We start from the raw sequence: 15008 nt of genomic DNA on the forward strand, positions 1-15008 counted from the left end.
CGGATTGCTCCAACTCCTCCCCAAGTACAACTGGCTCTAGCCCTCCGTGTCCAAGCTTGCGAAAGTTAAAGGGTTACCCCCTCCCAAAAAAATCGTTGGACTTCACGTTGGCAATAAATTATCCTAGAAAGTGTACATCTGCTTAAAATTCAATAATATATTAGCAAAATACATACATAAGTTGTGACAACGTAGGTGGATGTGCCAGAGAAACAAATTGCAGGTGTCGGGGCAGTGGTAATCGTGGGTCGGGATGACAGAGTAGTCTCCTCTGTCCTAGGAGGATAACCTATTGTGATGGTTCCCGTGGGTGCCAAGAATAAGATCTAAGCTTACTAGGTAAACTTGACGTAAAAGACGACGGACGTATAGATATAATAGGTTTATCGCACAATGCCCGATGTGATGTTCAACCAACCTATATTGGTCACCTCTGTTCACTTTGTCCATGTTTGCTGAAGCCTCTTCCCACTTGACAGTCAAGTTTGACAACAGAGCATATTGAAGAATATTGTTTACAAACTGTATATTTAATGTGGTGTTTGAATTTTTCTTTCTTTTTTTGTCCTAATATTTGATGATATTGTTTTATATTATAAAATCTTTCACTATTTTCGAGCTGATGATCTGTACCAAGAGTACATTTGGAAATTTGGTAAATTTATCCTGAAATACACATCGTGAAGAGCAAGAACAATGCCAAGGTTACCAGCTTCACAGTGACACTACCACTGATTTGGAAGAGGAGTGATATATGCCGCCATCCCTATTCTTTTACCCTTTACTGAACGCACAGTGGGTGTCGTCAAGACTACAACGACATAACCAATATATTAAGACTCCACAAAACATCCCATGTCTTCAGTGCACAACTTTATTGTACATGATGTGCTGGAGAAAATGGAATGATGTGGAGAAAATGGAGAAAATGGATGAAATAAAAAATATTCCATTCCGTTGCGGTGCTAAAGTAAGAAGAAAAGAAGTAGAATTTTACGTCTATATACGTATTTTTATGAAAAAGGTTGCTTACTGTGTTTCGAAAACTGGATCACCATATAACCAGTGATAAATCGATGTCATTTTTTAAAATCATATTAAACTTACGTATATAGAGAGTCATACACCGTGCGTAGACCATCATGCATGTCTCAAGTGATCAAGAATACCCAACCATTTGTTCATTTTCAGAACTTGCGGAGGGGCGCTCTCCGCAACAAAAGCAGGTTTCCATTCACTTTGAAGTAATTCTAAATTCAAATCACGACCAATTATACGGACAAGAAGGCGCAAGAAGCCATAATCATCTAAAGTTTCATATAACCTGGTTTTCCTGAAACATAACTTTGACATGGTAAGGATCGCACTGTCGAAACCATGGGGTTCCATTCAAGTGAAAGTGAAACGGAAGCTGAGAACATGGTCAAGCCTGTAATACATCACCATTCATACATGGACGTTAACCGGAAGTTTGTGACCAAGCCATGGCGACAACGTACGCGAAGAGGGCGAAGTGTATCAGACATAGCATCTTCAAAGATTCTGGAAAGGAAAAAGATAATTAAACTCTGTTATTCTTACCATGCGACTTAATTTTTTCAGTGATTTTCAGATGAAATATGTTTGAAAGATGTTTCTTCTTTTCGCAAAGTACAAAAAAAAATTTCTTGATAAGGAATTAATAAACATTCGGTATGTTTTAGATGACAGACAAAATTCGATTTAAACGAGTGAACGTTTATTTCATTGGCGAAATGTATTCAACATTTTCCAAGAAAGTATGCAACGCGTGGATTTATGTAGGTTACAGCGTATCCAATGTCTTATCTCAAAATGTATTTGTAGGTTATAACTATGCATGGTGTTCATTGTAAACTTAATTGCTTTATAAATAAAGATTATAATTCAAAAGAATAACTAATCTCAGTCAACCAAGTCACTTAATTTAAGTGTACACTCTGGAAAGGACGCCTGAAGTTACTAGACAATTGAGACCTCTATTGGCACCATGTAAGCTATCAGTTACCCACATGTGTTTTTGACACTGTTGTATCTTAAATCAGGAATAGAGGAATATTAATTTAATCCTAGGTCAGTAAACATACACCCCCTTCCATTACACTGCAATTTGAAATACGCTACATTCACATGTATTTCCAAACTAGGTGGGCGCTAAGGCATACACGGAACGTGATGTTTACAATTATGTGCTTAAAAAAGGTAAATTATCAGATTTTGAAGACAAAACTACATTTATTGGGTTTGCCAATTTCAGGGCTTTCATACAGTACAGTTTTATCAGTCTACACAAAACAATGCCCTTAGAATATGCTTGGATAAACACCTTGACAACATGCGAAAAGGTTCAGGAATTACAGTGTGTATACTATGTAATATAGGATCCGTACGTTGCAGGGTTTGTTTTTGGGATCTACCTCTGTGGGTATTAAGACATTTTGTGAATCAAGTTGTACATGTATATATACCCGAATACCGCATATTGCTTCTTCCACTCGGCTCAACCTAGATTTAATCTTTGAAACTGAAGGCCAATTACTTCTCATATTTAAGGCCATCAGCGTCTCGGATCACAGAAAATTGCTTATCGAAGATCATGGTATCCAAAAATCAAATTACCAGCATGGACGTTCTTACAACTGGACCAATTAACATCGCGTTAGCACTTATGTTTCGGTTTTTAGTTATTGCTTTTCCGATTCTGCAAAACGGAAAAATCTAGTGATACAATCTGGTTATATCCTGTTAACATTACCGTTATAAGACAATCTAGAATTTTCTGCAATAGAATCAGGTGACCGAGTAACACAATTGTTAAGTCCCTTCCCACCCATTTAGATATCTTTAATTGCCTCTTTTGTATCAGTTGATTATTGGTGAATACCATACTCAGACTAATCATTGTTCAGTTATACGATGGCGGTCAGTTTTATGAGTGAAAGACCCCGCAATGCCTGGAGTAATCCACCGACCTTTGGCAATTATGACATTAAACAGCAGTTAAATAAATAAATAAATAGATCAGCAATTTGCAAAAATATGTTTGCATATTACAGAATGGTGACTAATGTTTGACAAGGGTGTGTATCACACCAAAGAGTTCACCAGTTCAAAAGTGATGAATTTATAACATTGAATACATGAGTTTTTCACTTAAACAAGTAAAAGCTGCCGTACCCACTACTGGATATCCGAATACGATCAACAAATATTGTACAATTTTGCCTAGAATGCCAGACGAGCCTTCCGCAACATAAGAAAAATTGACAAAAATATATCTTCCCACTGGGCCGGAAAATGTGAGAGTACGGAAGTTGTGCAAGTTGATTATAACACAAGAGAAGAATAAATACAAGGCCGCAAGTTTGTCAACATCTGGATACTGCATACTCAAGTTAATCACGAGCTACATTGATAACGAGTTTTGGATTGAATTTTGTAGTTATTTATATGACTGCTGTTTCACGCCATTCTATAAATATTTTACTTACACATGTATTACGGCGGCCAGCATTGTGGTGGAAAAAACACATGACCACGCACAGACCTTCCAAGAAAGGGCCAGAGAGGAAATCAGCATGAGCTGGACTTAAAACTCTCAGTGATGACCTTGGTGACAGTCTTCCGAGTACTGACATAATACGCTATAAACCATCCCTTAATTTTCTGGGTATAAACAAACTTTATACGATATCTAACAAAGAAAACAGAACTCAAGCATAAGAAAGAACTATAAAAAGTTTATTAAGATATGGAGGTTTTTTTTTAATTGCAATAAGGTAGACACGTTCATGTACATAAGCTTTGAAATCTCAACATTTATGAAATGTACAAAATACTGATGTCTTATAACTTAAAGAACATCAAAATATACAAACAAATAACCCAATATAATTTTCATAAAAAAATATATCCAGTGCATCCTATCAAAATAAAACTTAACCATTACTGAATGCCGTTCTACAATCAAACAATAGAAATGAACACCAAAATCTGTTGCCTTGGTTTCAATAACTGATCATTTTTTTTCATATGCCTATAATGAAAATTTAAAGGATTTAAAAGAATTGTTAATATTCAATTATTCACTGCGGTCTGAAAGACATGTACAAAATATGTCATAATTCTGGAAGCTAAACTGTGTCAAAAACAGCTCTGTAATCCGACACATTCTTTGACCCGGTCTTGGGTCAGTAAAAAAAATGAACGCCATATATCATTAAGCAGGGTTTCCTCTGGGTCAGTATTTTTTTTAGCCAGTCACTTCTGCCACTCATCAGATTTTGTAGTAAATACTATTTGTGTTTAGCCATACTTCCTTAGCGGCCATGGCTCTTGTAGGTCTCCTTCTGTAATTCGTTTTTATCTGCCTTGGTGTAGCTGCTAGAATCAGTTTGGTCTCTTCCAGCTATATCTGGAGTTTATCAAAAGTTACATTTAGAACAATAGCCCTCAAAATTATGGACCAATGCTTGGCAGCATGTTTTTTTTTTAAATCAATCCTTTTTTTCAACCTATCTGTAGGATCCTAGTAAAATGTAATTTCCTCTATCAGCAAAAAATTGTTACGAAATTAATTTGTAAATTCAGTTCATTTAAATGCAACATTATGATCAGTACATTGGATTAACACAGTCTGAGAGGAGAAAACCATATGGTGTACACATTTATTTAAGTGGAAAAGTTTAAATTTTTCGTGGGAGGTAACTTCATTTACAGGTGTAACTCTACCTTGATTTATTTCCCTTGATATTTTTTTTACAATTGGCGATGAAAGGCATCCCCCAATATGCCACGATTTTCATTCGTTAGTGAACTAAATTATTTCAAGCGTTATTTGCTGAAACCCCTTTGTAGATTTCCGTCAAGTAATCGCCATACAACTGTGTTGTTGTTGTTTCGCAGAGATGGGGCCGTTTGAAATGAAAGTAAGTGGATTATTTTTATCAAAAATTGCGAAAATCTGCTAAAAACCCCAGACAACTCTCATGATAGATGTTGTATAACGTTTGTATTTTTTCTTGAGTAAATAAATTTGTCGCCAAAAACATTCGCTTTTTTTCAAATTTTATCGCCATTTCAAAAAATTGTTCTAAATTTGCGACAATGGCGAGTGCCAGTGGAAGCCCGGAATACGGGAGAATTATCAGTGAGTTCCCGACATACAGACTTGGCGGCTAGCAGACAATATTTAAGTTCTTAATACTATGTTTAACACTAAGATTTTTAAGGAGTTTCCAGGAGCATTTGTCTTTTTAAAGTACCTTCCAAGTACTTGAAAATGAAGTCGTATTTTTCAAGCACTTTCAAGGAGATTCAAGGACTGTGCGCACCCTGCATAATGACCTTTTAAGTTAGAAGGAGAAAGTTCATTATAACGTTCTCCCAAAACGCATATGTTGTGTATAGCACTCTGAATGTGTATTAATGAACAACCAAGTCTAACTCTCTACGTGCCATGAAAATGAATCTACGCAAATGAACATTGCTTCTTGATTCACTACTACCAGATGTTAAACCGACAAAACCGTCAAATACATAGGTTCGTCACAGATACACGCAGTGAGCGGTGAGAACTTGTTATCTGCATAAAAAGACCTCAGAAGATCAAAACTTCCCTCCACTCGAATAAAACAAAATGTTACCTAAATAACGTGTAGTTAGTTCAGCGGCTGTTTCAGACCGTAAGAGAAATTCTTACAATCAAAGAAGTCCTTGGAAACATTACACATTCACACAACTAATCATTTTATACCGACGTTGATTTACATAATAAATCACATATTCAAACAGACAAAGATGTCCTCATATACAGATATAGACCTCGAGAGGTCTTCAGTTACAGAAACATTCACATATTAAAGGTGCTATATTGGAATCCTTTGGCAAAAAATTGACTAGCGCAAATCGTAGCTAATTTTTGCAATTATTTTGGAATATCCCAAATAAATATCTTTTCACAAAATACTATCATCGTCTGTGCAAAATCAAAATCGGTTCCTAAGTTCCTAAACTTCATAAAACAGGTCGCAATATAACCTTTTCAAACCGCAGAATCAGAGGGTGTACTTAGTACAGGTCCATTTGCTAAATGGCACTGAATATAGCTATTCTTGGTGAATACGGAAAATTTGATTTGACTAGACAATATGGATTTTTCTCAAAAAAAAAAAAGAAAAAAGAAATCTGGTATAGCATCTTTTAAAGTAATCAACTATAGAAACAGACAATCATGCAGAGAAGTAAACATTTACAGATATAGACTTTGGGATAAGTAATCAATTACAGAAAGAGACACTCAGAGAAGTAATCATTTTGAGACATACACATTGAGATAAACAACCAATAACAGACACAGACACTCAAAGAAGTAATTATTTTAGATATATACATTGAGATAAGTAATCAATTACAGAAATAGACACTCAGACAAGTAATGATTTACAGATATATACATTGAGATAAGTACATTGTAATCAATTACAGAAACAGACAAAGAAGGAAACATTTGCAGATATAGACACTGAGATAAGTAATCAATTACAATAACAGACACTCAGAGAAGTAATAAATTACTGATATACACATTCAGATGAGTAATCAATTATGGAAACAGACACTAAGAGAAGTAATCAATTATAGATATATACATTGAGATAAGTATTCAATTACAGAAACAGACAGAGAAGTAATGATTTGCAGATATAGACATCGCGATAAGTAATCAATTACAGAAAAAGGCAACCAGAGAAGTAATCAATTACAGATATAGACGTTCAGAATAGCCATCAATTACAGAAATAGACAAAGGCGGAAGTCCTTATTTACAGGCAAATATTTTGACAGTATAAGGTGATGTAATCATTTACAGGCAAATGGAAAAGTAACAACAGGCATAGGCACCAAGAGATGGTTACTCTCCTACAAACGACACAGTAAATACTGAAACACCTGCCATACAACACCACAAATACTGATGTATTGGAGAAGAGCAAAGATCCTTTACACATACCAAAGTACAGGAAAGATCAGAAAGGACAGTTCATGGGGCCAAAACATTTGCATGTATGTGCACCCTCTTCCAGCATTTCAATGTTATACTGTATTGAGCACCCACTACAATTCTGACCAGGAATAGCATTTATTTATTTATTTATTTGATTGGTGTTTTACGCCAAACTCAAGAATATTTCACTTATACGATGGCAGCCAGCATTATGGTAGGTGGAAACCGGGCAGGGCCCGGGGGAAACTCACAACCATCCGCAGGTTGCTGACAGACCTTCCAAAGTACAGCCGGAGAGGAAGCCAGCATGAGCTGGACTTGAACTCACAGCAACCGCATTGGTGAGAGACTCCTGGGTAATTACGCTGTGCTAGCGAGCTAACCAACTGAGCCACGGATGCCCCCAGACCAGGAATACAATAAGTAAAAGATATATGCCAGAACATGGCATATACATTTAGCTACAAGTACATACAGCTATGAATGATGTGTTATTCACATTAAAAAGATTTCTAAAGTGAAAAGTTATTGGTAAACAATAAAAATTTGCTTAATGTTTTGTTGTTGTGTTTTTTTGTTGTAAAAGTGGTGCATGGGTTATTCACATTAAAAAGATTTCTAAAGTGAAAAGTTATTGGTAAACAATAAAAATTTGCTTAATGTTTTGTTGTTGTGTTTTTTTGTTGTAAAAGTGGTGCATTTGTGGTGTGGCATTTTATATTATTGTGGCTTTTAACCTTGAGAGGGGTCATCAATCTCACTCCTTATATAGACATTAATGTGCAAGGTTTTACTTAACCTGCTCGAATTTGTATATAATACGCAGTATACACAATGTGTGACTCTCTTTACATGTTCATTGTTGGGCGAGCTGTGCAGCAACTTTGAACAACTGGGCAATAAATTCCTCATTAAGTTAACTGAAAGTGCACATGTACAAAATTTGGATGTTAATACTGACTGTAGTGTACACAAAGTTTGGCAAGCTTGGCAAGTAGATCGTGGACTTCAACAGTCACGGTCCTCACAGTCCTCACTGAGGTAACTAAAACACCCCAAATAGGCTGACTCGCCTATGGTTTGGCCAGAGGTAGACAATCACTACACCTATAGATCAAAAAAAAAAGCTAAATTTTATTAATATTATTGATAACTGATCTTCAAATTAAATATGGCTACATTTGGCCCAGGATTTATTGCATGGACAATATTATCGCCCACAAAAATACTGATATGTGAACATCAGAACAAGCCTGGAGATACATGTATAAAACATTCTTATGTCCTTCATCATTAAACTTAAACCAAAATTTGGTAACATTTGGTCCAGTAGTTCTTAAAATATTGCAGAGATAATGATATTGTCTCTAAAAATGTTGAAAAAACTGAGCAAACAGCAAATGGGCAACCCTCATAAGTTGATCAGTTCTAGTTATCTCCAGTTATCTACCTTCCAACCAAATGTGATCAAAAACTCCATCCCAGGAGTTTTGGAGATATTGCTTGGACAATGTTATTGCCTGCTACAATGTCAAAATACAGACAAACAAGCACACGGAAAATCCAACTAAAATAGATCCCGAATAGATAACAAAATCCCCCATGAATCATTAAAGCACATATGGTAAAAATCAACCCCTTAGTATTGAAACTATCTTGTAGATGCTGTATGTGAGAAGGTCTTCCAGCAACCTGCGCATGGTCGTGGGTTTCCCCTGGGCTCTGCCCAGGTTCCTCCCACCATAATGCTGGCTATCGTCATATAAGTGAAATATTCTTGAGTACGGCGTAAAACCCCAATCAAATAAATAAATCTCGTAGATGAGATTATAATGGATGTCAGGCATCAGGAAATCAATACAACAGGACTTACTATCACAAATCTATCTAAAGGTACATTTTGGGTAACTTCTTCTGCAAATCACCTCCTTTAAATCAGTATGACCTATGTACATGTATACTAGAATATCATTTCTTTGGCTTACAAGAGAATAGCTTTTAAAAAGTTTTGTGAGAGTGGCCCCAGACTGGCCATTTCTGCAGCTGTTGTCATGAATGCAGTTGACCATCTTAAATACTTATTGTATATTAACATGTTTGTTCAATTTGAAAAATACACAGAATCTTAGGATTAAAAATTACTGTATGGAATGTCAATAAACATTCAAAACAACACATCAGTGTTTCACAGATATTCCACATTTTGCAGGTCAGAAACGTTAATCATTGAGAATTGGCACATTTGTGTTTATAGCATAAATGAAATGCGTTAAAGCAACTGGCAGGTGGCAGCTACACCTGTGCAATAATCCCTTGCTAATAAGTTTTTTTAACACTTATGGTAACACATTTTCAAAATAGTACAGCAATTAAGCAAAGCACATAAACAACTCATACGGATAATTGGTTATTCAAAGTATCACAGAATCTGCTGCCTATCTTAGTAAAGAAGAACTAAAGAAAATACAGCTGACTTTATAACACTCTGGTATTTATATCACGGGCATTGTAGCATTTTCAGGAATTTTTCTTTGTTTTAATCATGGCTGATGATTCCATATTTTTACATCCCCAAAGAAACTGCTCAGTAATTGCCTTAAAACGTGTAAACATTTATGTAATATTTTATTTCTTTTTTGGGGGGGGAGGGGAATGAGCGAATTTTTCAACCATAATATTATAATCTTACTCACATAAGGATTAATGTATTACTACATCACACAATGATTAACACATATTTAACCTAACTTTTCTCTAAACTTGATTTTTTTCTTTACGTCCGCATTCTAAGCCTACCACTCATGAAAACTCAATTTGATGACCAGCCAGCCACCAGACTCATAATGTAGGCCGTAACCTCACAAAACACACTAACACAATACTGTACTTTCGTATATTGCTACATAAAATATTTACACCTTAACACTGGGGTATAAGATGTACTTGCTCTCTGGCCATGATAAAGATGAGAGTTTGGGATAAGTTAACATCACATTTTAGAAGTAAAAGCTTCGCTTAAAACGGAAACACCTTCATAATTCCAGTGTATCAATTTAAATCACGAACTTACACATATCTTCAGTACCGTTAAAGATCTACTTTGTTCCTCTGTATGTTTCATAACTCGCCGCGGTACCCGTGGATAAAAGGCAAGCCAGTTCCAGTTTTCTTCTGGTAACATACATAATCTTCACCAAAAAAATTAAGCAGGTAAATTTCTTCCTCTTGTATTCGTTCTCTGAAGAACCTCCATGAGGCCACCGCATAGCCTGGCAAACACAGTGGATTGATAAGAACCAGCTGAAACAGACACAGACAGATTGGAAAATGTTTATTCCATACAAGAAATGTCTTAACATGATATTTATCTCATTGAGGTTTCATTCTGTCACTATTTTGTGAGGAAGCCATACTTCAGCATCAGTGCCTTTCCAGAAGGGGTTCTATTGTGGAAATCAACCAACTCCATCTGAGCCATCCAATGATTTAGATTAATGCACATGTTCTTTTCTAAAAATATACCTACTATATAGCTCAAATATGCACAATAAATGTGATACATCAACAGATTTGTTGGTGTAGAGGCATTTTTAAATAGTACAAAATCTACTATGCTATGAAACAAGAATGGGCATGTTTGTACCCTGGAGGCCACTGCATTGAAACTGTAAATAGAATTCCAGTTGTTTGAAAGTGTATTAGCTTTTAGTGGTTGTAAGTCGTACCCATCTTTTATGTTTAAGATTTGAGCCAAATACAACAGGCAATGCAGTTGTCCAAAGTCAAAGTAAAAGAGCAAAAGATTTAGTTCACATTTAATATACTGTTACAGAATTATTTTGGAGCAAAGTACAAAATTGTAGACTTGGCCTAAAGTTAAATCTGGTATTAAGTCTTCAAACCGTTTTGAACAACCAGGCCCTAAGCTTAATAGTCTGTAAAATGGCATAATATAAATAATATTTAGCAGTTAAACCTAGAACACTACAGGTAAACCAGGGGAGATAATTTAGTTGGGCTCACCTGTGTACCAATGCTCCAGTAGAACCAGCCGACATAGGCAGGATGTCTTACAAAATTGTACACTCCTCTTGTCACTAATTCATGGCCATCCTTCTTGTACCTCTGGACATAGTGGTTAAAGTTTGTCTTGGCAGTCAGCATACCAGCTTTACGCATCAGCTCACCACCTATCACTAGGGCTAACCCAACTAAACTCACATAGCGGAATGTCTTCAAACCTGGGGCGAGTGCAAGAGTGAAATGAAACAGGCATGAGGATTTTTTAACAGCGAGAAATTTTATTGATTATCTATATATTTGGGTTTAACGTCATATTCAAGAATATTTTGCTTTACTGATGGTACTCATTATAGGAGGAGATACCAGGCAGAGCTCAGAGAAAACTGCACATGGAACACTGCAGTGTGGTCTCCTTGCTCTGCAGCTGGATTAGTGCACTAGACCTCATAGGTCATGGCCTGATTAACCAATCAGTGAACTACATGTAAACATCACCAACCAAAACATACCTAGTCTGACTCACTCACACAATTACATGCTATATTATATCACTCAGAATCCGCCATCTAATATTACGTGTAAAACACCAGCCAGCTGCAAATGAATACCTGTAAGTCTGTAATTATTTATTTATTTATTTGATTTACGCCATACTCAAGAATATTTCACTTATACGACGACGGCCAGCATTATGGTGGGTGGAAACCGGGCAGAGCCCGGGGGAAACGCATGACCATCCGCAGGTTGCTTGCAGACCTTCCCACTTACGGCCAGAGAGGAAGCCAGCATGAGCTGGACTTGAACTCACAGCGACCGCATTGGTGAGAGGCTCCTAGGCCATTACGCTACGCTAGAGTGATAACCGACTGAGCCACGGAGGCCCCAGTCTGTAATTATTATACGAACAATTAATTATATAGACTACGTTGTAACTTACCTGGAACAAAATACCACTCCACCCAGTATTCCACCCAGCTAGCCATTGCAGCCAACTTGTACTCCAGGCTATGATTAAGAAGAAACGACTCCACGGACAAAGTTTTTGGATTTGATATGGCAGTGACAAAATACTCTGACCAATGGAAAAAGCTCAGCATAGTTATATACCAACCAAAGTTGATGAATGTTGTATTAGACAGACTAACTAAGATGCCCAGTCCAAACGTAAGGCCTAGCCCACCTGCACGGACAGCAACCTGAAAGATATAAATGAAAACACAGGTATCATCTTACCACACCTTTTCACAGTTCAAAAGCATGCTTGCTCCTAATGATTATACCTAGTCTTATACATTATGTCTCTGTGTTTTTACTAATCTGATTAGTGTCACACTGCCAATCTTCTCCTCACCTGGTGAATATTACCTACCTCTAAACAACTAAACTAAACAAAACCCAGGACTTTGTTCACACCACTAACTATGGCATTGGTTCCCATCAGCTTTTTCTATTGGATTACTATTAACAAAATTCTCCACCTACTAGTGTGTGTCCTTGCCCTATGCCCGAGAGAAGCGCTGTTCAATCTCGAGAGACTCCTTTAATATCAAAGTCATTATTTTTTGTAGGAGTTGTATAGTACCGACTTTTAACATTTAGTGAATTACACATAAACATGGACATATTCGGATCAAAGACATTATCTTTAGCCACACTAATCCAGTGATTTGTGCAATGGGATGTTTTAGGTTTTAAATTTAACGTGGCCTATTTGAATAAGCCGCATTTAAGAAATCCAGCAAAGCTCACGCAAATAGGGATGAGACTGGGCGAACACACTTCTCGCACAGCCGGGTCTGTTAGCAGCTGCAATAAAACCGCGTCTTTAAGCCGCCGTTAGTTTGTGAGAGCCCCTAACCTGTCTCAGCCCAACCTACATGAACACGCGAGACTCCTGAAATGCCGACTCAGCTTATGTGGACAGGGAATTTTACAGTAGAACCTGAGGTTGAGAACGATTTGAAATATACAAATCCGCTTTGACAGCTCCGTTGTTGTTGTTACCTGGTACAATTTTCCGCGACGGCAGTAAACAGCGAAAAGAGAGGCGTTCTGTACAACGCCATAACAAACGATTATCTGCTTCCAGTAATCTTTCCAGAGGACAGATAGATCGCTTGACAGACCGGAGACTAGTGGTACGGCACAAACTGCAGAACCACTCAGAAAACTCCATAAACTACAGCGACTTTCCGGATTCAGTACAAGCAATCCGTTTGCCATTTTGAAAACTTTCCCGCTTTTCCTACCTCCAAACATAGAAGAGGGATAACCGCGGGATCGTGTAAACGTACGACTTGTCCACATAATCGGAAGAGGAAGATATATATGTGCATCTTTATAGGCTCTATAAACGCACATCACTCAAAAAATTTAGAAAAAAAATGCTGAAAAAATGGCCAAAAATGATGAGCTGTTAATGTACTTCTGATTTTTGACATTACTAACATCATGAGTTACATTTAACCAGGTGAGAGTCACTGGCTTGAACTGCCTACTTAAACTCCCTCCAAAACGGGGATAACTAGCAGCTAACGATGATAAGAAAGGGGAAAAGAAGCAATCTATCAATCAAAACAATATCCATAGAAACATAACGCCAGTCTTCCTGTTCCAATACATTAAAGCTGGAATTCGGAAAAAGGAGTGAATTAGAGTACTAGTCCCGACCAGCGACTAGGACTATAGACCGAGATGCCTGTGAAGACCTGGTACAGACACATCTACCTTTATGTATATAATTAAACTCCCTTAAAAGATCCTTGGTAACGGTTGTTTGTCACTAGAGTTGAGGGTTTTTACTACACTTTTCATGCACGTATAGTAGAACTCTGAACTTGTGTTACTTGCTTCAAGAAGATTGATTCATTTATTTGATTGGTGCCTGAAGAGAGTCCGCCTCGAAGTCGAGAGACCGGGTCACACAAAGATAATAAAAAATATCTTGCTTCCTCGACTGAAATGTAACCAACGGAACTGCTTAGCGGTCGGGGGAGCTGGAAGTAAACCCTGGGTCGGGTCGATCATACCAATGACTTAAAAACTGGTACTCGTTGCTGCCTGGCTTAACGCTCAGTAATGGGATGTTAGAGCAAGGGAACGGGGCTGGTTGGCCCGGTGTCATTATGATGTGACTAGGTGAGATGTTAAATCCGATGTCTGCGGCATGATGTCTTAATGGCGGCAGCACTAGCGGCATGGACTCGCGCTGCTACAATAATATAATATGTACAAACACCTAATGTTTCCTAGTCCTCAAAGAACTGAAAAATTATTAAGTACGACGTAAAATTCCAAGCATGCAGGACTAGTTGGCCCCGTGTTAGTATAATGTGACTGCAGGGGGCAGGTGTCATGTCTGTTGTCTTCAAAATGGTATTTCAGTGGTAGCAGCATTTGACGGTAATGACTTACCCGGCCACAAGAAGTCACAGTATATATATGCACACACACCTAATGATTCCTCTTCGTCATATGTTGAGTGGGACGTAAAACCCGCCATATGTACATACGATCGGTGTCAAGAATAGTTTCACTTATATTGGACTATCCCCAAGTTTTCATAAAACATACATGAAAAAGTACATGCATTATTAATTTAATGTTTTGAAATTCAGCCGTAGAAAAAAATGTAAAATTTAAACCATATTATGATAAATCCGACAAAAATGATATTTAGTTGGTTATTGTAGGGAGGGTCGAAACTGTTGTTTCCAATCCAAAGTTAAAAAAAAGAATGTTAACTAGCAAGTGAAGGCCGGGTAGGTCCGTAGGACATCGATTCACAGTACTGAATGGTAACAATATAGGATCTACTACAGGAATAAATTAACTGAGAACTTGTTCACAGCTCTACAGATAATGATTCCAAGGTGACCATTTTTAAACTGATTGTGTTATTTTAATGATGAAGCGCGCCAAAAAAAGGTGCTGTAGCCCAATGACTAAACATTGACGCAAA

At 37.2% G+C, this 15008-nt stretch overlaps 1 protein-coding gene across 1 annotated transcript; it reads right to left on the minus strand.

Annotated features, from left to right (window-relative positions):
- Positions 1 to 7163: 7163 nt before the first annotated feature.
- Positions 7164 to 13270, minus strand: LOC135475693 (protein-S-isoprenylcysteine O-methyltransferase-like). Its single transcript, XM_064755625.1, has 4 exons — positions 13052 to 13270; positions 11985 to 12243; positions 11048 to 11265; positions 7164 to 10324 (listed from the first exon to the last, which is right to left on the minus strand). Exons 1-4 carry the CDS (start codon positions 13268 to 13270, stop codon positions 10142 to 10144), a joined length of 879 nt encoding a protein of 292 aa, XP_064611695.1. The 3' UTR covers positions 7164 to 10141.
- Positions 13271 to 15008: the final 1738 nt, after the last annotated feature.

This window comes from Liolophura sinensis, chromosome 9 (assembly GCF_032854445.1).
Source record: "Liolophura sinensis isolate JHLJ2023 chromosome 9, CUHK_Ljap_v2, whole genome shotgun sequence".
NCBI classification, from domain to species: domain Eukaryota; kingdom Metazoa; phylum Mollusca; class Polyplacophora; order Chitonida; family Chitonidae; genus Liolophura; species Liolophura sinensis.

Coding starts and splice junctions, on each gene's coding strand:
- LOC135475693 (XM_064755625.1), bottom strand. CDS start 13,270: ATGGCAAACGGATTGCTTGTACTGAATCCGGAAAGTCGCTGTAGTTTA. Junction 12,244..13,051: donor GTCGCGGAAAATTGTACCAG/GTAACAACAACA, acceptor TATATCTTTCAG/GTTGCTGTCCGTGCAGGTGG. Junction 10,325..11,047: donor ACTGGAGCATTGGTACACAG/GTGAGCCCAACT, acceptor TGTCTGTTTCAG/CTGGTTCTTATCAATCCACT.